Raw genomic sequence first — 26,267 nt, forward strand, 5'->3', positions numbered from 1 at the left:
AGAAACTGATAGAGAAACTAGGGTTAAGCTGTAGAAGACAAGGGTCAGAGGGACCATAACAGGCTGTGTAGATAGGAAATCTGTTTCCTGAGGGGGCAGTGAACACAGTGGATGCAACTTAAAGGCTACACTTTCTAAGGCGTAAAAATAAGGTTGGCTGGTAAGGTGGGAGACCCTTTCTAGGAAGAGTATGGGGAAACTCTGGGTTTCCTTAGATCTAGGTTTATATAAAATGATTTCTTCATGTAGCAGAAGGTTGGAGAAGTCATTTCCTTCAATGGAAAGTTCTTGGAATTTGTTAGAAAGTTACAAAATCTCCATTGGCAAATTAAGTGTGTCTTTAACTGATGCTTTAGTTCATTCATTCAACAAATATTTAATGAGCACAAACTATGTGTCAAGCACCTTTCTAGGCACTGGAGAACCACCAGTGAACAAAATAGACAAAATCTCTGCCCACTGGAGCTTACATTCTAGTGGGACAGGCAGACAATAAACAAGATATATAAGTAACATATACGATGTGTTAATGGTAAGGGCTAAGAAGAAAAATCAGAAAAGCAAGACAAAATTTGTGGTGGGGATGGCGGTGGTGATTAAAATTTTAATATGTTGGTCAGGAATGGCCTTACTGAGAAGGAAGAAGGAAGAAAATGAGGCAGGTATATTCCACACCACGGGAATAGCAAGGACAATTGCCCCAAAGTAGGAGTATGCCTGATCTGAAGGCCAGTAGGACTAGATCAGAACAGGTGAGGGGGACGTTAGCAGTAGATGAGGTCAACAGGTGGGCCAGATCATCTAGAATTTCCAAAGTCATAATGAGGAATTCGGCTTTCATGCTGTCACAGGGTTTTGAGCATAAAAGTGACATGATCTAATTTATATTTTAACCAGAATCCCTCTAGTTGCTGGCTTGAGAGTAAATTGTAGAAAGGAAACATGGAAGCCCAGAGACTAATTAAAAGGATATTATAATAATATGGGGGAAAGGTGAGGGTGAGTTAAACCAAGGTGTCAGCCATGGAGGTAGGGAGAAGTGGTTAAATTCTGGGTATACTTTGAAGGTAGTCATAACAGGATTTTCTGACAAATGAAATATTGGGTGTGAAAGAATAGAGGAGTCAAGGTGAGTCCTCATTTTTTTGCCCTGAGTAACTGGAAAATGGAGTTGCCTTTTATTGAAATATTCCGGAAAACTGAGAGGAACTGGTTCTGAGAGGTTGGGGGTGTTGGTGAGCAGAAGCTCAGCGGGCAGCAGATTAAGTCTTAGATTCCTGTTAGTAATCCCAGTAGAGGTGTTGGCAAATGGTTGAGTACATAAGCCCAGCATTTTAAGGAAGAAGGTCTGGGCCTGAGATGGTATTTAAAGCCCTGGGACTAGATGAAATCATCACGGTAAGATCAGTTGCATTGGAGAGAATGATGGTGAGCCAGAAACTAAAATCTTCATGAAATGAGGGGAGAGGTTGAGAGAGGAAAGGGTGACAGGGTAGAGTGGCAGGTGATAGAGTCTGGTACTACCAAGCAAAGCTGGCGGGGTGGAGGGGGGGATGGCCTAGAGGAGCCAATGAAGAGCAAGGAGGATACCCACCCTAACTTATGACTGTTTCCTCCATGACATGAATTCTCTAAGGACCATGTCTACTACTAGGGGGTTTGCTTATGCATCAGGCCTTAGCCCAAAGTCCTGGTAATTCTACTGGAAAAAAAAATCCTTTAGAATCACAGTGACCATATAATTTGTCACCCAAACTAGGACACGTTTAAGAAAAAAAAGAGAGACACACACACTTTTTTTTTTCTAAAGATTTTATTTATCTAGTTGACAGAGATACAGTGAGAGAGGGAACACAGCAGAGGGAGTGAGAGAGGGAGAAGCAGGCTCCCCATGGAGCAGGGAGCCCAAGATGGGGCTCGATCCCAGGACCTGGGATCATGACCTGAGCCGAAGGCAGACGCTTAACGACTGAGCCACCCAGGTGCCCCGACACACACACTTTTAATACACCAGGAGAGCAGGTGTAAACTGAGACTATCCTAGGAGAAGCTGAACAAATAGTTACCGTAACTAGAATGCATGTAGGATTCCATTCCAGTGGATTCCAAGACTCCAGCTTCCCTTTCCCCACTTCTTGGCTTTTCTCCTAGGTACATATATTGTGTCCTTAGGCAAGTCCTAAACATCTAGACTTGCCTGCTCCAAGATGGCGGCAGCATGTCAGACAGTGGATGAAATGTCAGCCATAGGTTGCCATTGAGTCTGTCTCCCATCTCGAGTTCATAGAATCCTGAACATGTGTGTACAGAGGTGCTACTTACATGGAAGGGTGTGTTTGCCTCTAGGGAGCCAGCATTTCTAAGACGAGCAAGTCCCAGCCAGAGTATATTCTCTGGAGGGCTCTTAGGTGACAGAGGATCAGTGCTTTCTAGAGTGAAGTTCTCCTTGACGGCCCCCTGATGCAAAGAAAGGTCCCGTCATCACTGATCTTAGACATGGGTGACATACGCCCAATTTGTCTACCTAGAAGCAGCTCACCCTTGTCTGTGACCACCCTTTCCATTGTGGGAGGTTTAGCTCCTTCTGCCTCTCAGGGCTGAATGATGTTGTCCTTTGTCAACTTAGTCTCCACTACTTTTGGCAGGTTGTGTTAGGACTAAGGGATTGAACTGCATGGATAAGGCCCCTTTCTGCTCCTTGGCTCTGTGTACATGTAAGGCTTTCCCCCCATCTTTGTTTCTCTGTTTGCGGTGATGCTTCTCACTGCCGCCAGCCCCCTTGGTTAAGGTTAGGGTTAACCCTAAAAGAGCCAGGGTGCTAAAGTATGAGGTACCCCCTTATGTGCTCTTATTAGCCTTATTCCTTATATTCATTAAAGAATATAGTTTTGGGACTAATTATAGAAAGACTAGAGCTGACCAAAATGGCAGGGTTTTCACTTCAAATTCAGCAAGTGAGCCTTTTAATTACTGAGAGGGGAAGAGACTGCTGTGCTGTCCAGAGCTCTGGCCCTCTCTCCACCCACCTGTCTAGCCAGGTTGATCACAACTAAGTGTCTGCCACCATGACATACTTCCCGAGATTCTGCAGGCACATCGGCTCCGGCTGTGCAGAATGTCAGTCAAGTTTCCAACCAAACCCCTTCCTAATAGCACCAACATCTTTGGGGTTTCCTCCTCCATGCATAGTCTTGGTGGGAGGCAGAAGTTTCCTCCCCTTTTCAGAGGCTCAGGAAACCCAACAACTCCTCCTCCTCCTCCTCCTCCTCCTCCTCCTCTTACTGCTCCTCTTCCTCCTTCTCCCCCCCAGCCCCTTTCCTCTATCACCCCAGCTGAGGAACAGACTCAGCCAATCTGATGCTCCCTCTTGGGGCTTAGAACCTTGAACCAGAGAGGAAAGAACAGGGGTGCGGGTAAAGACCATCCATGACAAGACCCCGAGCAGCACCATCTGATCAGAACCCCTGCCTCAGATGCCTGCTGTCGGGCTCTCAGTAGCCTCCCTCGGATCTGGTTTCAGTGGACTCTCTGCCCCTCCTGTCCTCCCAACACATTCCCTTCTGCCCAGCAGCCAGGATGTATGTTTCTTGCAGCCTTCACCAGACACATGTGCTCTCCTAGTGCCTTATGGATGGAGAAAAGCAACACAGGGGCCGACCCTCATTTCTCTTACCAGTCCACACAGAACTCTACAACGATGGCCAAGGCGCAAGCTTCGGCCTTACCAGGAGGCTGCTGCTAGTGGTTAGCACAGCAGAGCTGCTATTTGGAATTCTTCTCTGAATATGGGCTGAGCTCTTACAGGCTCCTATCACAGAGATGAGAGGGGCACAGACCCGCACACTCAAAGCAGCACAGTGGAGCAAGTCAGAGGCAACATACACTCCTCCCCGCTAAACCCAGAGTGTCTTTCTGGGAAACAAGGATCAGAATGTTTGCAGGTCTGAGGTATCATGGGGTCTATTACTATATGTTAGCAAAGTACTTTGATATTAGAAGAAAGAGCTGGCCAAGTGCTGAGCTTTTTGCCAAAAGACAGAGGGATTCAGTGTGGGATGGGGAACTTGGGATGTAGGAGTTTCTGGACTCTGGCCTAGTGCTGGGCTCAGAAAAATGAGGTCGTAGCTTGGTCTGTAAACAGTCGTTCAAAGGAGGGACTTGTGGGCTAAGGCTGGCTTGGGCCTAATTAAGCGTGTTCTGTCCTTGTTGCTATACCTGCTGCTGCCGCTGCTGCTGCTGCTGCTGCTGCTGCTGGGAACAGTTCTGGAAACTGTCTTTCCTGTTGCCAGCCCATTTTACAAGATCCAGCATCTTGAGGCCTCCATTCAAAAGACAGGCAGATACAGCCCTTTGCCATGGAGGCCAGTGCTGGGGATTTTTCTCCACTGCTCAGCCCTTGGCTCCAGAATATAGTCTGAGCTCTAACTGGCGGGCAGCCCATTCCCTTCACTGACCACGTCCCCAGGGAACTGAGGCAGGGTTTCGGCCGCGGGTAGGAGGCCCCTCACTGCAAGCACCATTCCCAGGCATCTGGCTGCATCTGTTTCATGGGCAGAGTGGCCTGCTGAAGGACTCCTCACCTATCTTCATACAACTGGCTGGCTCATTGTTAGACTCCGTATCGCTTTTTTAGGGAAAAGGAAGAGAGAAAAGGAGGAGGAGAAATAAGGGGAAATTCCCCAAAGAGAAAGCTTTGGACATTAACGGGAAGGCCACCAGACAGGGCACCTCTGAGCCAGGACTGTGGACAAGTCGGTCATTGCCGGGGAATTCACAGGTTATTTCATCCACTGAGTGACAAGCTGATCCATGGGCTACTCAGTAGGGGCTGTGGTCTTGGAGTAGGATTCGTAAAAGGGCAGGAAGGGCGTGTAAAATGAGAGCCATTCCCCATGGGGTTCAGGGAATAGCAAGTGGAAAACAGTTGACAAAGATTGCTGTTCTATAACATTTTAATACTACTCTTCAAACTCAGAGCCCAAGGCTGAGAAGTTAGGCTCTTCAGAAGGCAAGTATAGGGCCTACCCCCAGCTTTAGATTGTTGCTTTCAAGCAGGATGCAGGGTTTTCCTTGCTACCTAAACAATGAAGGCTCCAACCAGCCAGGTCAGGGCATGCTCAGTGGTAGACAGTGGTACCGTTCAGTGGTAGAGCAGAGGGCCAGTGGGTTCGGATCTCAGGTCTAGTAGCTGCTTGGCCAAGTAACTAGAAGTCTCCATTTTCTCACCTAGAAAATAATGGCACTAATAGTACCTACCTCAGATGGCTGTTGTGAAGAACCAAGGGCTAATGTGGGCAAAGCACTGCCCAATGCCCAGCAGACAGTAAGTGCTCAACATGTGTCAGCCCAAATGACTGGCATCAGTGCCGAAAGCATCATGGAAGCCATTCAACAAACATTTGTTAATAAGCAATGTATGCAGAACACAGAGGATATAAAATGAGTCATATAAAATCTCTGTCTTCAAGGAGTTTAGCACCCAGTGGGAAATTCACTGAACGAATAAGAAATCAGAACTGTGGGGCACCTGGGTGGCTCAGCTGGTTAAGCATCCGACTCTTGGTTTCTGCTCGGGTCATGATCTCAGGATCATGGGCTCGAACCCCATGTTGGGTTCTTCACTCAGTGCAGAGTCTGCTTATCCCTCTCCCTCTGCTCTCCAGCCACACCCCCAAACTGTCAAATAAATAAATCAGAAATCAGAACTACAAAGTTGAACACATACTAGATCTTGTGCTCTGAACTCATGGGGTCAGGAGTGATCAGAGCTGGAGTGGAGAAGGACAAAATTCAAGTCTTCCTGTTCCATCAGGGCCTCAATGGGAGACCCTGTCCCTGGCCTCAGCACTCCCACATGGGGACCCCAGCTGTAGGAGGTGAGGCCTAACATAGTTAAGCCTGTGTGGTTGATAAAGGGAGTATTTATGGGTCAGAAGAGGGTTGAGAGAGGCCACATTCAGTATATGGTTGAGAGCTGAGAGGTTTTTGAAATAGGACTCTTGACTGAGCATTTTCTTTATTTCTTCTTTTTGAAATGCTTGCACCAACCAGAAAGACATCTAGTTTTCCAGATTCTCGGAGTCCTGGTCTCTACACCACATGGACATTATCCAACTCCTCTGTGTCCTCCCAAGGCAGCATTTCAGAAGGTGATCCCCGGCAGAACCGGCCCTTCAAGTCCGTCTTTGTGCCCACCGCCATAGTCAGCCCTGTGAGGAGCACGGCCAGCCCGGGGACTGTCGGACAGGGCTCTCTTCGGAAATCCGGGCGGAGCAGCATGAGAAAGAGTAAGTGGTGGCAGAGAGGTACGTGTCTAGAGCTAAGTGAGGGGGGGACTGGACTCTGGGGTAGGCAGAGCGCCTTTTGCAAAAACAAGATCTTGGCTAGAAAACAAGCCTCTGTAAAGGGAGTTTTTCATTCCCAAATAGTGACTGGTATTACTGGAAGAAGCCAGACCGACTTAAGGTCACTGCCCTGGATCACTCCACACCTGTGTACTGAATGGCTGGGATGATAGCGGCCCTGAGTGCCAGCATAGAACTAGAACACAGCCAAGGTGGAGGCTGGCTCTAGTTAAGACAGAACAAGCAAAGTATTTGCTGGATCATGCTTCTCAAACCATGTTCCAGGGAACCCCTCAGGGTGCCAAAAGGGAAACATGGGAGGGACGGGGGTGGGGGTTGAGGAGGGGAGGAGGCAAAGAGGATGAAGGAGCCAATTCTCAAAGCCCCTAAATCTTGCTTTCTTATTTAACTAATATATACAGACAAGGTTTAAAAATATATATATTGTATAAAAATAAGCCTTCCTATCCTTCACCCCTGTCCCAAGTGCTCTTCCATGTACATAAATAGTAGCTTCTACTCATACCTGCTGCGCTGTTCTGCACTTTTTATTTTTCCCTGTATAACATGCACATTGCTCACATGGCAATACTTTTATCTCCCAATATTTTGAACTTCTGCAGAAGACTTCATTTTCAGGGATTTTAAAAAGTGTTTGAAACCCATTGTTCTACAAAACATGAAGGTTCTGTAATTTGCATATCTTTCTGGAAGATCATGAACCACACAAAGTAAATTTGATTTACTCTACATCCTCTGATTTAAACTGGGCTCTGCAATCTCTCTGGCTATCTTAAAAGAAAAAGATGATTAAATATGAAAGTGCAGGATGACGAGTCAGAGCAAGAAGGTAACATGTGGGATAGTATGCCACCCAGGAGAATGTGCCAGGAAAATTAAAACAAATGCCTCACCCCCACCCTCTCCCAGTGCTTTCACCTGACCACCTGCTTGACCACCGTTCCCACTCTGCCACCTCTACCATGTCCCTCCTTCCTCCCCCACTCCTGCCCTTCCTCCAGCATCTCCCCTTCCCGACACAAACCCATACTCAATAATCCCACCACAGAAGCCTTGGGCAAGTGACTGGACCTCTTCAGTCTTCAGTTTTCCCATTTGTAAAATGGAAATAAAAATAGTACCTACCTCATCAGGGTTATTGTGCGGATTTAATAAAATAATTCATGTAAGACTGATGGCACACAGTGAGTCTCAGGAAATCCTGTTTGTATAAGATGATCATCTTCTCAGTACCATTATTGCTATGACGACAACACAGGTCAACTTTGGCCCATCCAGTATGTGAACTGACACAGTGTTGACGTGTTCACACTCGGTCTAGACCACTTAGGAGGTGGACACAGGAATTGTGTCCTGCTGGCAGTTGTTCACATTTCCCTTCAGACACTCCTCCTCTGCCTTGGCAGAGATCTTGACTGGCTTGGAGTTTTGACTGCTTGCCTTGATGCACATGTGATAAGAAAGCACTGAATCTCTTGGAAATCAGGAGCCAACAAGATAAATGGATGAGGCATAAACCCCATTTTTCACACATTTCGAGGAGCCTAAGGACATGTGTGCCCAGGGCTGCTTTGACTTTCTCAGGTCCAGGAGGCTTTCTGTCTCCCCTTTCCCAAGGTGAGGCTGGTCAAGCTCTCAGTCTCCCCACAGCAAAGAGAAATGACAGGAGAATTGACTGTGCGCCTCATAGGGCTGTCAGTGGAAAAATAAATGTCTACATTGAAAGGGCAGACTTGTGTAAATGGCGCCCGGCTTGCTCACCGCAGCTGAGAGCACTGGCTGCGTTGAGTGAGCGTTCTGCTTTTCATGTTCACATCCTGCCTGACAAAGAGTCGCAATGCAGAACATGGCCTTGGCTCAGGCCCTCTGTGCTGGACAGATGACTAATTCATACACGTGTCCACAGGCTATCACAAAGGACTCACATCTCTGACCGGATGTCCCCTATGGGCCCTAAATGCTGGAGACCCTTATGGAGAAGCAGACAGCAGTGCTACTCAGGGATGTGCCTCCTGTCCCCCCACCCCCAAAGTGCACTGAAGTCCTGATTGTTCCCTGGTCACATGCAGGACATATGCCCAAGGGATCGAGGTCTCTGGTCTTCCAGAGAATATGAGGGAAAGGAATGACTTCCTGTTACTGAGGGAGGAGCATCTCAGTTCACGAAACAAAACAAAACAAAACTCAAGGAAGGGATAAAATCACACTCCTGGGCTTTGCATTTTTAGGGTTTGCTATCGTTTACCCAAAAATAACAAGAGCTAACAAACATGAGGCATTAATTATGTTCCAGGCACTGTGGTAACACTCTGCACACATCATATGATGTAAGCCTCCCAGCAGCCCCATGAGACCCTGCTGGTCACCTCCGGTTTACACCTGAGGGGCTGAGACGCCAGAAGGGGATGGGGCTGACTTGTCCCAGGCTTCCTGGGAGTAAGTCTGATTCCAGAACATCTTGTCGTGGGACTTTGTAAAGCTTATCCACACACAGCCCAAACCTTTCCGAACTTGCTTCTGTGTGGTGTCAACATTTGCCTGCACACACCCTCCCTGAATTCTACTTACCCTTCCTCCCTGCACCCTCCCACCCCACAGAAGCCATCCCACTACCACATGCCTACAGCTTCTTCAAGTAGTCAGTCAGAGACCCCTCCCATCCTCTCTGCTTCCCTGTCTCCCTCCCTCACATCCCTTCCAATTGACTGACTCTTTCTGTCCCTTTTTTGCTGTCTCTGTCTTCCCTTTCCTCTTTGGTTTGCATGCCTCTGTTGCTTCTCACTGTGAAGCTGTCTCTTTAGGTTTGTCTTCTTCACTTTCCAACCGCTAGGCCTGAAGTGAGAGAGTGGGAGTGCATGTGTGTGCGTGTGTGTGAGGAAGAGAGGAGGCAAATGGAAGTAATGTACCTTCTGACGGTGCCCCCCCCCACCACCGCCCAACATTGGGCTAGTCAGTTACTTCCTGCCAGCATCAGCCAACAGCACTAAAAAAAGAATAAGGTCACCTTTGAAAGACCCTGAGAGAATGTGAGCACACTCAAATGGGGAAAGCACTTAACTATTCTGGGATATCAGGACACATGGCTTACACAGCCCCAACCCAACCTGCTGTCAGCGGCCCCTGATGCTGATATCTGTGTCATATCATTCCTCAGATGGATCCCTGCAGAGACCCGTCCAGTCAGGGATCCCCGCCCTTGTGGTGGGCTCCCTCAGACGCAATCCCACCATGGTCGTACGGCCTCAGCAGTTCCAGTTCTACCAGCCGCAGGGGGGCCCCTCCTCCCCCTCAACGGTGGTGGCAGAAGTGGGACCTAAGCCCACTCCCACTGGGGAGCCTGCCCTCACGTGCGTCAGCAGGGGCAGTGACACCAGGATCCGCTCCGCAGCCAGTTCCCTCATCATGGAAGGCAAGGAAATCCCCATCAAGAGTGAGCCTCTACCTAAACCACCTGCATCTGCCCCACCATCGATCCTGGTGAAACCAGAAAACCCAAGAAATGGCACCGAAAAGGTAGGAGTGAAGTGACATAAGGGGGTGGGGGCCTTATATAACCTATATATAGGGATATATAGGTTATAACCCTAACTTTTCATAGCGTCCCAACTCCTGAATTTTGTTTTAGCGGACAAGGAATCAAAATCGCAGCCTCAAAACAATCCTCACACAGTAACACCCCCCCCCACACACAGGCACACCCCCTCAGCCCTCTTGCACCCTCTGCGGATGTCCTACTGGATCTCCTTTATGTTTCCCAGATATTTCTTCCATAGTCCTTTCGAGGCCCACAGATGAGTTGGAAAAAACACGGTTTTGGCATCAGACACACCTTGATTTGAATTCCAGGTCAGCTGCTTGCCATCTGGTGACTTAGCCAAAACACGGCACCTTTCCAAGACTCTTTTTGCCTAATCTGTGAAATAGCAGTTGAGAATAGGAACAACCTCACAGGCCTGGTGTGGAGATGAAACGAGAGGAGATGTGTTAAGTGCTTACACAGGCGTTCGTGGTATGGAAGAGGCACCGGAGACACCAGAGAATTCAAGTGATTCATCAAGGTCACAGCAAATTATCATGACTCCCAACAACTAACTTTGACTGTGACCTATATGACAGAGGGTCAGATCTTTTAACTTCTAGTCAAGGGCTTTTCCCACTAGAGACAGGAGTTTTTGTATTCTGTTCTCAATAGAATATCCTCGAGTCGGGAGGAACAGTGAGATACAGGAGGTGACAGTGGGAAAAGTAGGTGATTGTTACCTTTTAGTTTATTGGCCATCATCGCTGTCATCGCCAGCACCATCAACACCAGCACCATTCCCCATTCCCCTCCAAAAGGAAAAAGGATTTGGTCTCCTTCTCTTTGTTAAGCATTTACTGAATGCTAACAACCTAGTAGGCCCTGTGCTGAGGACTTGACGTGTCTCATCTTTAATCCTGACAGTAACCCTCTATAGTAGATATTATTCTCAACAACCCTCTGTAGTAGGTATTATTATCGTCATCCTCATTTTATTTTTTTTTAAAGATTTTTATTTATTTATTTGACAGAGATCACAAGTAGGCAGAGAGGCAGGCAGAGAGAGAGGAGGAAGCAGGCTCCCTGCTGAGCAGAGAGCCCGATGCGGAGCTCGATCCCAGGACCCCAGGATCATGACCTGAGCCGAAGGCAGAGGCTTAACCCACTGAGCCACCCAGGCGCCCCCGTCGTCCTCATTTTAAAATGAAGACATGGAGGGTTAAAGAGTTAGAGGACGTTACCCAAAGGCACACAGCTGACACATGGGGGTGTCTGAGGTAGATTCCAGATCTCATAGAAAAACTCATGCTCTTCATGCTAAGCTATGAGCTTGTAAGGAAAGGCATTTGGAAAAAGTTAGTGTTGACTGATGTGAATGTTGGGAGCTCCTTTTCAGAATTTTAGTATCTGAATAATTCCATTTTCCAGGCCCCAGTTGCCCTTTACGCCAGGCTGTTTGATACGGCCCTCAAACTATCAGCATTTAAGAAGTGCTCAGACCTCTGCAAGATATGGTGAGGGTCAAAAGTATGAAGAAACTTGCATTCTCAGTGGGGGACACTAGGCCCAATTTCGTGGAAAACAAAGTATTCCTAAGCAGTAGCAGAGAACACTGAGAAGCCTTAAATCAGGATGTGCTAGAGCAAATACCTGTGGGTACAAGGTAGAGACAGAACAGGCATGGAGAGGTGAAACAGGGAGGGAGAGAAGGGTCTTGGGCCGCAGGAGACCGGGGCTCCCATGGATATGGGGCCTGCTAATCAGCTCCAGGCAGATACTGTCAGAATAGGAGACAGGCCTCAGTGCACCAGATCTTTGATTTTTTTTTTTTTTTTAGATTTTTTTTTTTTTTTTTTTTTTTTTTTTTGTTAGAGAGAGAGAGGGAGAGAGAGTGAGCACAGGCAGACAGAATGGCAGGCAGAGGGAGAAGCAGGCTCCCCGCCGAGCAAGGAGCCCGATGTGGGACTCAATCCCAGGATGCTGGGATCATGACCTGAGCTGAAGGCAGCTGCTTAACCAACTGAGCCACCCAGGCGTCCCCAGATCTTTGATTTTTTAAGAGACATATGGAATTCGAACTTTTAAATACCATCACCCCATTTTTATGTGTTGGCCCCTAAATCGAACTCTCAAACATTCTGCAGACAAAAGTCAGCCAGCAGGTGTCCAGGTTGCGAACTCTGCTCCATGGATTTACGGTCATTATGAAACTTAGGAGTTGGGAGTCAGCAGGGGGAGTGGGGGATGCCCCAAAGAAGGGGTGGGCCCTGAGAAAGGCCTTATTGGCACTGGAGAGGACAGAGGAAGGCAAACCTGGAAGGAAAGGCTTTCTGGAAGGGACCACAGCTTCTTGCCTCAGCTCTTTGCTCAAGGGGTTGCCTCTCCTGTTTCTCTTAGGTAATTTCTCATCATTCTTCAGCTCTCAGTTTAAACAGCTCTGCCTCCAGGAAGCCTTCTGTGGCCACCCCATCCCAGCTGCAGTGCAAGAGGGCTCCATACCTCCCCTAACGTCTGTCACCTCTACCACCACAGCACAATGCAGAGTAGACCCTCATAGTGGACACAAGTATTTACTGAATGAGCACAGAAATGAGGCATTTTAAGGAGGGACAGGTGTTGAGAAACAGCAGGAGTCGAGTCCCAGGGAAACCAGCACAGCTCCCACCTCACCTGGGTCCCTTCGCTCTGCTTTCTCTTGCAGCAAGTCAAAACCGTGAGATTTCAGAACTACAGCCCTCCTCCCGCCAAACAGTACACCTCCCATCCCACCGCAGGAAAGCCTGAACAGCCCACCACCCCGAAGGGTTCCCAGCCGGAAGCAGCCCCCTCGGGCCCAGAGATGAACGTCCTATTCGCCCACCGAAGCGGCTGCCATTCCGGACAGCAGACAGACCTCCGAAGGAAGTCAAGTTTGGGCAAGACCGTGACCCCGGTGTCTGCCACTTCGGCCACACAGACCGTGTTTCCCAGCAAATGAATCTACGGGTGGCTTTTCCCAGACCCCAAAGAGGTGAATTGCATTTAAATACAGTCTGCCTCCACTGATCGCGCCCTGCCATTCTTTGGCTACTCAAGACTGGGTCCTTGTTCTGCCCATGTTACCTCAGGGAAAGGAAAGGTGGGCGCAGGGAGTCCTGCCCTGGGTGGGAAGATGAAGCATGTGGCCTTGCAAACATAACAATTTGAGGCAGCAAGGCCACTACTCAGACCAAGGAGTGGGAGACGGACCTGCCCACCCTCTTCCCTGAATGGAGTGGGCAGCCTCATCCCCTGTGTTCTGTGTAGAATTTCTACGGTGCCCTAAAAGGGACTTCAGCCAGGAGTGTCACAATGGTGGGAATGTTGGCATTGTTTCTTTGACCTCATCACCGTGTTCTCAACAACCATCAGAACAGCTTCTGGGGCCTGTACACTGGCCGCTAGTGGCTGCCATGTTGTTCCCTCCACTGAGTTGTAATCCTGGCTGTGAAGGGGGAATTTGGGGAAGGGTGTGAGATGGATACTCTGATCATGCTGAGAATCCTCGAAAACCAAAGGGAGCCAGCTTACTGGATTTGGTCCAAACGAGAAGGTCAGAGAGAAAGCTATGATCATACTTTAAACTTCTGAATCTGTTTTCCCACATACAATCCTACACGATAGCTGAGCAGGAAGCACAGTGCTGTGGATAGGGTCCTGCATGGAATTCTGGCTATTTCATTCATCCTGGCTCCAGTCTGACATCCCCGGGAAACACAGCATGCTTCAAGACAGCTGTGTAAGGGGGTTGAGGTTAGACATATATTGCATTTGCATTACAACCTTCTTTAACTTCCTCTGATTTCTCTTCGTTTGGGGCACTCTAGCTGTTTCACTGGGTCATGGTATAAGGCAGCAAGGTCAGGAAGAAGATGCTAGTGCAAGGCTGGAACGGGGACACTTCATGGAGGACAGCTGCCAGGACAGAGATGGGGCAAAGGAGGATGGAGAGGGAAGGGAGGAGGAGGAGAAGAGGGAGGTAGAGAGAATGTGGGGAGTGGGTGTGAGAGAGAAAGACAAAGATGGGGGAGGCAGAGGAGAATGTCAGGGAAGAAGAAGAAAGGGAGAGTGGCTTTGACACTCCTGACAAGTGGGGTCTGAAGGATGGAGCCTGCAAAACCAGGTGATCCCGCCAAGGGGGTGCCAGAGGGAGGCATCTTCGATTTGTCAGAACACCACCCTCGGTGAGTTTAGCCATGAGTTTAGTGATTCTGCTCTGCCCCCCAGGGTGCAGATACAGGATTCCACCAGCCACACAAACATTTAGACTCTGCCTCAGTAGCAGCGGGTCCAGTTAGTGTTAAGTATTGCGGCTGACAAGCAGGTTGTAAGGGGAGTAATGGAGACACAGTCCTTGACTTCCACGTGGAACAGAATAGTCTTCCAGTTGTCCACCATCTTTATAGGGTAACCTTTCTGAGAAGTGTCAACAATCCGAAAGCTTGCCACCCCCATTCCAGACTCTTCAGTAATGCCCAGCATCACACATACTCCCTCCCAAACCAAAGCCCATCTCTGCGGAGCCATATGAGGCTTGGAAAGGAGAAGAGAGTGTTATTTCTGAACTCACTGGCCCTTCCAATCATTGCTTCCACCACCATGTTTTGGACAGTCCCCGTGTGCTGGGCACCGCGATGAGGACAGCAGATGCGTCCTCTCCTATAATGTCTGCTATTACGTCCTAAGGCAACTGTAATTGTCCCCAGGACAAAGCCAGGGAAACCGAGGTACAAAGAGTAGCCGCAGATGGTAGCAGAGTGGGTTTGACAGCTGCCCACACCCCAAGCTCAAGCTCTCTGACTTCAAAGCCCAACATAGGACTGTGCTTTATGAATGAAGAGAGCAACCTTGACCTAGGCCACTGATTCCCAACCGCAGGGAATAGCGTGATGGTTGCCGACGCAGCCTCGGCCACACGCAGACTGAGTTCAGATCCCCATTTACCGCGTGCTGGCCATGTGATGTTGGGCAAGTTACTTAACCTCTCTGAGCCAGTCTCACTGATAACAGCGGAATGATACTAGTGTCAGTCTCATTGGGCTAGCGTGAGGATTAACTGTCATAGTATTATCAAGTGACATAGTACACACCTCACACATATCAGACTTGAACGTTTTTAAGGGAGCGGGTCACTGAAATTCCAGATGAGGAAGTCCAAAGCAAGGCCATGTCCTGGGCGGTGGTGCTGAAATGAAATGAGTATGGCCCTGTCATAGAGGTCAGAGCACAGGTTAGGCTGAGTCCTGAAGGATGAATAGGAGTCAGAGAGAAAAAGGTGTGGGGGGAGGCATTCCAAGCAAAGAAAGCAGCACTTAGCACTTGGAGTAATCAAGCCAAGTTCTCCTATATGTAGAGGAATCCACTCCTTTATGGAGCATTGGAGGGATCCCAGGTAGACTGAGTACCTCATGTTTGAAGACAAGCTGCGAGACTCCATCCCTCAGCCAAGACTCAGAGTCACTAGGAAGGTGCCCCCTTCACCTCGTGATCAGACCCTGGCATCTGAGCACTACAAAAGGTGCTGAGGGCAGGCTCTGATTGGGGCTGGGGTCAGGAGGACATCTGAGAGGTGATGGAGGGGCACAGCATAGGGCCATACATTTTTGTTGTTTATTTTAAAGATTTGATTTATTTGAGAGTGAGAGAGAACATAAGCAGCAGGGGGGCAGAGGGAGAGGTTGAAGCAGACTCCCGGCCGAGCAGGGAGTTCGTTGTGGGGCTCAATCCCAGGACCCTGGGATCATGACCTGAGCCGAAAGCAGATGCTTAGCCAACCGAGCCACCCAGGCACCCAGGCTATGGCCATACTTGAGGGAAATGGTCTCCTTAAGCAGCATCGGGACCCTCACCTAGGGCTTGCTTTCTCGCATGGGACCAGAACCACCTCCTTTGCTCTCCACCACCCACAGACAGAGCTTTTGGAGCAGCAAGAGTTTAAAGCAGTGCCCTGCCTGCGAGTTGGTGAGATGCAGGACTGACCCAGTAAATGCAGGGCTCCCGGACTTCCAACTTCCAGTGAAAATGTGGAAGGTCCGTCCATCCCAGGCCTGCTGTTTCAGAACAGCAGCAATCCCGCAGGGCCGGGTCAGGGGCAAGCTGTAGTTAGGTGGACACGCGTTCCTCCGTTTGCCACACCATCCCCCCAAGCCTGCTTTGCTCACTCACATAATCACCATGTGAATGAAGCATCTTCTCCTGGAGTCTGTGTGCTGGACATCATTTCTGTCTCCAGGAATGCCTTGAAAGTTAGAGCTAGACCCTGAGAGATCAGCTCGTCCAGGCACTCGGGTGTCACGCGTGTAGCAAGCTTAGTCTGGGCCTAACAGGGTGTCAGTCAACAGTCTTGAGGTGGGGTCTAGGCATCTGTGTTGTCAGCATACTCCCCAAGTGATTCCGATGTCTAAGAACAAATCTACCTTTCTCGTCTCGTACAGTAGGCCAGGAACGTAGCCACACTGGGTGCCGATATATGAGCAATGCCTGTAGTGATAGGTGAACAGTGAGTGCTTGGAGCTCCCACTCCTGCCCCTGGCCCTTTCTCCACATTCTCCCCATCACTCTACCCTCCAGCAGCCTAAGAGCTCAGGCCTGGTGCAGCTGAGACCTTCAGCAGTAAAGCTCTTCTTCGTTCTCACTGGCTAGTGCCTGCACCATGGCAGTGGCTGAATATCTTGACTATTACCCTGTAATAGAGAATGAGGCCCAGAGAGGTCCCTCAGAGATGAAGAGCTCTGCTATCAAGCCCAGCACTCTCCCAGCCCGTGTCCCAGCCACTGTCCAGCCCTTGATAATCACTTCCATCGGGCCCTTGGCTTAGGAAAGGAGAGGACTTAGAAGATGGGCAGTTCCTTGCTCACTGGTCTCTGTGTTCTTTTAGCAAACATTTTCACAGGTTCAAGCAATGCCCTTAGCTTCCCAGCTCCTCTAGCATCAAGTAAGCAGGTATGGAAGTTGCTTGTTTCAGTAAGATTAGCAGGCATGACCCTCACCCTCTCACCAGCCTCTGCCCACACAGACCAGCCTCCCAGCCCCTGGACATCCTTCCTGGGATGCGCACCACTGGGACCGGCCGCAGAGGGAAGTCCTATCAAGGCTGTCTGCTGGCATCAAGTGCTGAGCGAGCTCGGCTAAGCTGGGGCCAGCAGCTGCTCCCACGGGCGCTTCTCTTGTTTGCGTCTAAACAGTAAAGACCCCAGGTCTGCCCTGGGCCGAGCATAGGGAGTGTGAGCACTTCCAGCAGCCTCTCAGGTGACCATGAATGACAGTCACTCGTGGAGTGTGTTGGGCAGGCAAGACCAGACTAGAAGAGTTAACTCCGAAGATCCTTGCAGCAGCAGCAGCTCGGTGTCCCTGCGAATAAATCTTGCAAGGACATATTGCTTGAAATAGAACAATGTTAAATGATCAAGCCATCTGTTTGCCAGGCCATAGTGTTGTGTCCTAGACCAGAGCAGAAACAAAATGTTCTCTGGAAGCCCTTCTGCCTGCTGACCATCACTTCCACAAACAGAATGCAGCCAAGGTGGGATCAAAGGTGATGGGGGTGGGGAGCATGGAGGAGCCTTCCACATCCATCCATCCATCCATCCAATACCAGTTATACCTCACCCACTCTGGATCAGGCTCCATGAGAGACTGTGGGGGCTCAGTGGTTCACAGGAGAGAGAAAACACATATGGTCCTCTCAGAGTGGGGTTTCTTAGGAATTCTACTGGACCTGGGAGCTCCTTTCTGCCTTCCTCCCTTATTTAAATTAAATTATATCATATATATGTATATATGATATATGATCAGATATATGATCATGAAACAAATAACCATATACCTACCATCTAGCTGCTTTTTTTAAAAAAGATTTTTTTAAAAAATTTATTTGACAGAGATCACAAGTAGGCAGAGAGGCAGGCAGAGAGAGAAAGGAGGAAGCAGGCTCCCTGCTGAGCAGAGAGCCTGATGCGGGGCTCGATCCCAGGACCCTGGGATCATGACCTGAGCCGAAGGCAGAGGCTTTAACCCACTGAGCCACCCAGGTGCCCCCACCATCTAGCTTTTTAAAAAAGTAATCATCCATTCCATTGAAGCCTGCCGTGTACTTCATCCAATCTCATTCTTTCTTCCCCCACCCCCCCACAACCACTATCGTGAACTCCATGCTTACCATTCCCCTGTACGTTTTCCGCACATGTACCATATGGAATTTTCAGTGCAGCTCATAGATCTGCTCAGTAAACACCAGTCAAAGCAGCTATCGCAACCTGAGGCCACAGAAACCCGCTGAATATTTGAACTCCCATCTGGCCTCTGTCACTGGGATTCTAAGGCTTTGAGTCATTGCTGGGAATTGAGGTTTTGATGTACAGCGTATCTGGTTTTAAGAAGTTCTAGTTTAGAGGGATTTTGTACGCATCCTTCCCAGTACCGCTGCTTAGAGAGACCTTGCTGCTCCCAAATAGGTAAGATACGGTTTGCAGCTGTGCCCGAACCTTTTGAATACATGGCTTTCCGGGCGGCTCTCCTCTGGGCCTTGCCTGCCCCCGCTGGGGAGTCAACTACAGAAACCAGAAGCAGCCCCTTAGAATCTGAAACCAAAACAGATCTGGCTGCCACTGCTAGAAAGTCTCCCAAGAACCTTGTGAAGTCTGTAGGCAAAAGCTATTCTTGTCCCCTGACTATAGATCAGGAAACTGAGACTCAGAATGTGTCAGTGCCTTATTTAAGGTTTCACGACCAGTTTGAGATGGTAGGGAGAATACTAAAAAAACCAATTGTCCCTGACTCACCATCCAGCAGTAATTGTCACCATTTATTGAGCACCTACTATGTACCACAAACTTCACTTGCATTATGCCATCTAATCCTATCCAACCCTATGAGGAGAGGTTTTGCATTATCCTGTTTTAGAGATTACAGTTAAGGCTGAGAGGTCAAATGACCAGCCCAAGGCGACAAGGACTAGAATCCAGAACTCTAAGCCCAGACCTTAATCTTAAATCACCGGGTCCCTCTATTGCGACTATTAACACAAAACATGGTTGAAGCTGGAGAGGATACACAAATTGGGCATGTGCTTCTGAAATCACAGGGATGCAGGTAGGGGCAGGGTCAGAGGATGGTTTAATTCAGAGGGGCCAGCCCACCCAGATGAAAACTGTCATCAAGAAGTAGTGGTGGGAAGGAAGGTAACTGAGAGTATTTTCTACAGAGATATCCAAAAAGCAAATGTACCCCTGCTCCAAGGGCAGCCAGACACAACCAAGCAACTTGAAAAAGAACCGAAGCTTGCAGTGTGGTTCTGGACCATTGACGTCAAAGCACGATAATTATTTTGTATTCCCTAGATCTCTCCCTCTTCATGAGTTTATTTCTGGTTTTGCCTGTTCTCACTCTAAATGATACAGAACAGAGACCCAGAAGATGGGGGGTATGATTTCCAAAATGACCCTCCACTTTCATCTTCTCTGTGGGAACAGGAGGACTCAGAGCAAGAACATCTTCCAGCCTTCCATGCCGGTATTTATCCAAAGTTCAAAGACGACAGCTTTCAGGGGTAAACACACACCCACAGATGCAAGCTAATTATGCAGATAGGGTCACTGCTGGATGGACAAGAGCTACTAAAGACTAAAAAGGATGCTAGCCAAGACCTGGGGAGAAAGGCAAAAGGCATCTGCAAAAGCCATTTTGTGAATCTTCAGTTAATGCTATTAGAATCAGTGCTAGTATGACCGATAGACTGGATGAAGGGCATTCGTGACATCAGAGTTTGACTGCTGTAGGTCACATATATTCCGGAGGCCAGAGCCATCCTTATGCCCTCCCCAATGAACACAGTGACTCCCTGGACCACCCAAGAGGACTGTGAGAGCTGGTGGCATTCAGCAGACCTTCACAAAGAAAGCAAAAGCAAGTTGACATCTGAAAGTAAGGAGGCAACAAAACCACCTGGAGGACTAAGGAGGAATTCAAATCAGTAGCGCCGTCAAAGGGTGGTACCCACCCCTTCCCCGCTCCCAGTTCTTTGGAAAGATGTTTTACATCTCTGTCAAGAAGAGAGCTGGAAAAAACTTCACTCCCTGAAGAGAACGTGTCAGTCATAGTTCTAGTGAGATAGCATCAGCTTCCATGACGAGGAGCAGAACAGTCGGTCAGAAGGGGCAGCACCGGTTGGAAGGGAATTTTAGATATCAGAACCATGTTTCCAAATATCCCGTTCTGCACATTCTATTTATGAGCTCAATCCTTTTTTAAGCTTAAGCTCTTTTTAGATGTTGGCAATTCTGAGAGCCTAAGGCGTCTTCATCATGGAGACCTCCAACAAAGGACTAGACTTTAAAGTTCTGGTCATCAAGGATTTGGGGATAGCTACACCAGCTAGGTACCCAATCCACTAGAACATTTTAAGGTATGAAGAAGCAATATAATAATAGCTCAGGTAAAGGGTTTTGGAATCAAGTCATCTGGGTTTCTGTCCCAGCTTTGTCACGCCCTAGTTATGTTTCCTTTGGCAAATATCTAAACAAACTTGGATAAGTTACAACACCTGCCTAAACGTTTTCCCATCAGTAAAATGGGTATCAGAACCTCCACCTCATCGGGCTTTCAGCAGGATTAAGTGAAATCATGCATGTACAGCTCCGACTGTTGTATGAGTACATCAAAGGGTTCAATAAATGGTAGTTATTACCAATAAACAGATATGGAGGCACAATTCAAAACCGGAGAGTACTGTAAAAACGCAGCTCTGTCATACAAACAGAAATGAGAAGGGGAGAGAGCAATAAGGGAGTGTTTCCGTTGTCAGGGGGCTTCAGGGAGGAGAAACATGTTCTGAAAGACGTTAACATGGAAAAACGCTGTTAGCCATGTGGAGAGAAAGCACCTGGGCTCTGGGATCACAAGTCCCTGGGTTGAAATCCTGGTCTTCTTAGCTCTCTGACCTTGGACCAACTACCCTCTCTGAGACTTTCTTGACTCCTCTGAAGAGTGGCAACAACACCTCAGCCCTTCACAGGGTCAGAGGGAACGTGAAGGGAGCAGGGAGGCCAGATGCTGGTGTGCACAAGGAGTCTAGAAGTGAGAGCTGCTGGAGAAGTCTGCGGGCATGACAGAGGCTCGAAGGCAGGTGAGCTGCGGAACCGCTGAGTAGAACAGACACTACTAGCTGCCATTCGTTAGCCATGTGCTCCGTGCGGATACTGCACTAACTTACGGGGAGGGAAGAGCACAGCCAGCCAGGTAGCCCAAGTTCAAATCCAGGTTCTATGTTGCTTCCCTGTGCCACTGTGGGCAAGTCATTTATCTCCCCAGCCTTTCAGTCCCCTGGCTTGTAAGATGCAGGTAGTAGTCATCGTTCTTGGAGTGGTGTGGTGGGGAGGAAATGAGGGAATGAACGTAAAGTCATGAGCACTGGGCCCGGCACATAGAAAACGCTCTGTGGCGTCAGATACCATGGTTACTCACAGGCATGTTTCCCAGTGAATCCTCACAACAATTCCATGAGTTAAGTGTTAGGATCCCCTAGTTACTAGATCGAACAACTGAGACTCAGAGGACACATCACTCATCTAAGGTCACGGTAAGCAAGCAGTGGGGCTGGCTCTGTAAGACTAGAAGTCTCAGATTTTGTTCTCTTCACTTTTCACATAAGCTGGGAAGCGGCCCGGTTGAGGTACTAATGACAGTTATTTTCAATGTATCGATGGTCCTAATGCCCATGAGTCTTTCCTCTTCTGATTGCCCCCACCTCGTCCCTCCCTCACCTGTTGGAGGTGTGAGGTGCAGGCTTGTCGGTGTGCCGGAGCCCAGCTGCTGAGCACACGGGTGCGGCATCCCTGGGGACTTGCAACTTCTCCACAGGCTGACGGCGCTGATGATGAGTCCATTCTGCCTTGCAGATAACCGACACAGACATGCTTCCAGCTGGCCAGGATTTCAATGAAAACCCCTCCTCCTAGGTGCCAGGTAATAGAATTACACGCCCCGGCACACTTTGTAATTCAGAAAACGCATGTGCCGATGAGTCCCTCTCCTGCTGGACACATCCTGATGACCAAGGGGCTTCAGGCCAGCGTCCTAGCTCTTGCCCTGCCCCCGTTTAAAGTCACAGAATATTTTCCTCCTGGGTAGACATCAGTGTCACCTCACTCATTTATCCATTCATTTCCACCCAACAAACTGCTTGAGCACCAAGCGTGTGACAAAACCTTTCGTACCATAGACCTGGGATACAGCAGTGAACTGTGCAAGGACAGCTCCTGCCTTCGTAGAGGGGAGTAAATGGTCCACACACACGCAGGATGGCTTCCATATGACATGTGTTAGAAAGGAAGCAAAGCAACCAGACAAAGAATGGCTGAGAAGGACGAGCCACATTAGGGAGAGTGAGCAGGAATGGTTTCTCCAAGGAGGTGGCGTGTGCACAGAGACTGAAGATCGAGAAGGGACCAGACAGGCAGTGTCACAGGCGAACAGAAACAAGCTCAAATGGGAAGGAGATTCATTCATTTATCCAACATTTTTGATCGTACAATAAATATGTGTTGAACCAACAATTGCAGAATAGGTTCATCCTCTTTGTTCCTGCCAAAAAGGGCCCTTGCACAGGGAGGAGGAGCTCTGGGGAGATGCCTCATGCGTAGAGGCAAATGACTGCCTTTTCTCCAGCCCCACTCCCTGTCTGGAAAACGAGGGGACTGGCCCGCACAGCTCTTTGAGCAAGGACTGTGCAACAAGCAAAAAGCAATCTGTCATTTTTTAAAAGCAGTCAGGATGTCTGTTTGGAATGGTGTAGTCAAGGTATGTCATCTGCTTAATTATCATTAGGATATACGTACTGAATTTCCATGTGCACTCACTCACTCACTCTGAGAACATTGTTGCTTGGGAGCCTCCTGCCTCCTCCCCCTCTCCTCCCCACCTCCAGCCCCAAGCTTTCTCTGGCAGAGTAGGGAAGAATCCAGGCTACAGAACTGACACACTTATAGCCCAGGGGTGACTCACTATGTGACTTTGAGCAAGTCACTTCACTTCTCTGAGTCTCAATTTTCTCATCCACATAATGGGGAGAATAAAAGAGACCATCTCACAGCAACCATCTAAAGTGTGTGGGTTTTTTTTTTTAATTTTTTTAAGATTTTACTTATTTGACGGAGTAAGCACAAGCAGGGGGAGCAGCAGAGGGAGAGGGAGAAGGAGGCTCCCCGCTGATCAGGAAGCCTAACAAGGGGCTCAATCCCAAAACCCCAGGATCATGACCCGAGCTAAAGCCAGACGTTTGACCATCTGAGCCACCCAGCTGCCCCTAGAGTTATTATTATCCTTATTTTCAGATTAGTGTGTGAAATTATCAGACAGAGAACAGAGAGAGGCAGAGAACAGAGAGACAGAGAACAGAGATTTAGGTCTTTAAGACAAAGGAAGCTGCAGCAGTGAGTGTAACAATAAGCCCATTTAATGATCTGTCTCTACCTGTAGCATTTTCCATTCTTGGAGATAACCAAGAAACAGGACCACAGAAACAGTCTTAAAGACGTCTCTCAATTTATCATGATACTTTTGTGCCAACAATTACAGATCCCCTCTATGTACCAGACACTGTCCTATGTCTTATATTTACTTATTTAAACATCTCACCACAACCGTGCAAAGTAAGTACTGTTACTATCCCCCTTTTACGGATAAAGAAACTCGGACCCAGAGCAAGTAAATAACTTCCGCGGGGCCACACAGCTGGGAACTGGTGGAGTTCGGAAATAAACCCAGGCAATCTGACTCCAGTCTGGGCTGCTGACTGCTCGCCACCTCATTTACAATGAAACAGGAAAGCTTTCCTGCAGACATCAGGTTTTTCTACTTCAGATAGACTTGTCTTCTGAGCAGCCAGTAAACAGTTATTACCTGTCTAATCCCAAAAGCCTGGCCTGTAGCCCCAGCACTCACAAGGGCTGCGTCCCCCAACTACAGCGGGACAGCCATAGGTAAATTCACACCTCCCATCACGGATGGGATTTTCAGGTGCCTACTGAAATGTCAGTCGATCTTGGAGTTGAAGTTCTTTCTACATCATTTAGCACAACCCGGAAGGCCAGATTAATGTGGCAGCCAGCCTTCCCTTGGCAGTCACTTCCTTATTACTTTCCTGCCTCTGCACTCCCTCTCAGAAGTGCTACATCACAATAAATGCAGTTCAAAGAGCAAACAAACCAGCACCACTTCCTGGAGATCCAGACGCCATCATCTCAAATTGCCTTGCCTTTGCTCTCAGAGGGACACGCTCCCAGCTGCTGACACCAGGCCCGATCTGCAGATAAAAGAAGCCATTTTCTGGGCCCAAGTGGTATTAACCCAGCTCCAAAGGCGCATGCCCAGCACCAGCACAAACACCAGTTTCGGTAGACAGAAGAGAAGCAGGGTATATCCAACACCGGTGGCTTCCCTTTTAAGGGCTAAAAGTCATGAACAGCAGCATAGAACTCCTGCCCATGTTGGGTGGTATACGGGGAAGAGAGCATAATTGCAAATCCTAACTTACTGACATGGTGAGCTGCAGAATGCATCGCAGTAATCACAGACGTCGTATCCATGCCTGCTTCGGCCGCTGAACGTAAACAGCCACCTGGAGACTCGGACCGCTCTTCCTTGCTAATGCGCCGAATGGAGCACGTCCGCAAATGAGTAAACGCTGCACTGCATTTGCAGGCCCAGCGAGCTCAGGGAAGCTCAGTTTTGAGTCCAAATGCAGCTGCCTGCTGGAAAACTCAGGGCTTCTTCAGGACTGACTCTCTGCCTTTGGAGAGTGGGGGTTTGGGGGAACCCAAGTGTTTCCCATAAATTGCTCGCAAGATGGGTTCCCATGCCATCCTGCAAAGAACGAGACTATGAACATCACTGAAGTTTCCCCAAAGAGAGAACTGATCTGTTAAATCAGCCAGGAGTGCTCGGAGAGAAAATAAATCAGGCTCAGGTGAAGGCAACTGGGCAACAGATGGCCAGCTCCCTCTCTGCTCACTTCCGGTTTTACTGGGTTCGCATGGGAACTTGCTCATGGACAGGCTCTGGGGCTGAGACTTTCAGAAGGCAAGTCTTGCTAAGCACTCTTGGACCAGTTTCCCATCGGCCTTTAGGCGTCCTTCTGACCCCCCTCAGCATGAGTAGCTGGGATTTCACTTGTACTGAGGAGGGCCCCAGAGCCAAACAGCAAAGTCATTCGAGCAGCCAGCTCTTGAACTGGGTGTTCAGACCGCCTGCCCTCACCTGGTCAGGGGCAACCCGAGTTGTTGCTGCCTTCCTTCTGAACATTCTCAGCCTTGGGGAGAAAAAAGGGGCTGCAGGCCGGACAGGGCAAGAACAACACTGGTTATATAAGTGGGGATGGTGGGGATACACGTTGAGTTTGGTCATCCAAGTAGAGTATTTGAGGCCTTGGAGACATTCTAGGGGCTCATGGATTTTAACTTTGTTTTTGAAGGGATTTCAGGCTTACAAAAATACTGCTGAAATAGTACAAAATAATTCCTAAATACCCTTCAAAGCAAGATACCCTAGATACTAACATCTTACCAAGGTTTTTTTCCCTCATATATGGTCTTATATAATATATATTAGTTAACATTACCTAAATATTTAATGTAAATTATATATATATATGTAATTTTTCTGAACCATTTGAGAATAAGCTGAAAATCAAATGCCCATCTGTCACTAAACCTTTCAGCCTGTCCCCTAAGCAAGATGTGCTCTTACATAACCACAATACAACGACCAAAGCCAGGAAGGTAACACTGATAAAGAACTGTTAACTAGTCTACAGGTCTGATTTAATTATCCGGCTATGTTTTCTGTTGTCTACTCTTTTTCCTTCACAGGAAACAAAAAAATGTAATGTGTTATCTAGGATCCCATCCAGGACCAAATAATGCATTTAATTATCATCTCTCTTTAATTTCTTTCAATCTGGAGCAGTTCCTCAAGATTCACTGTCTGTCTTCCATGACCTTCACATTTTGAAGAATATAGGCCTTTTATTTTGTAGACTCTCTCTCCATTGGGGTTTGTCTGATATTTCTCCATCATTAGACTCAGCCCACTCATTTTTGGCAGTAACAGATAATCTTTAGCATCAGATAGAAGTCCCCGAGTCCATGCTATATAAATATAAGGAAAAACTTTTCCTTAGAGTGCCAACTACTAAATGTAGAAGGAATGATGGAATTTTTTTAAATTACCATTTGGCAGCCACTAGGCTCATACTTGGTTCATACAAGAATCATCAGTAGATATTAAAATTAGTGGATGAAAGCTTGAAGAGCTCAGAGTATTTCCTCTCATGACCCTGATTAATCACAAAGGGGAAAACAGCAACTTGA

The 26,267-nt window shown here is 48.3% G+C and overlaps 1 protein-coding gene across 1 annotated transcript in view; it reads left to right on the top strand.

Moving 5' to 3' along the window:
- The window catches only part of LOC111156952 (SH3 domain containing ring finger 2), a 123,830-nt gene that overhangs the window by 96,490 nt on the left and 1,073 nt on the right, over positions 1 to 26,267 (top strand). The window contains exons 8-10 of the mRNA XM_022518123.1: positions 6,052 to 6,287; positions 9,520 to 9,878; positions 12,587 to 12,895. Coding sequence (XP_022373831.1) covers positions 6,052 to 6,287; positions 9,520 to 9,878; positions 12,587 to 12,862 — 871 coding nt within the window. The 3' untranslated portion in view covers positions 12,863 to 12,895. The remainder of the gene's footprint in view (positions 1 to 6,051; positions 6,288 to 9,519; positions 9,879 to 12,586; positions 12,896 to 26,267) is intronic.

The sequence above is a fragment of the Enhydra lutris genome, unplaced genomic scaffold (genome assembly GCF_002288905.1).
Source record: "Enhydra lutris kenyoni isolate GAN:26980312 unplaced genomic scaffold, ASM228890v2 scaffoldscaffold50, whole genome shotgun sequence".
Taxonomy (NCBI): Eukaryota; Metazoa; Chordata; class Mammalia; order Carnivora; family Mustelidae; genus Enhydra; species Enhydra lutris.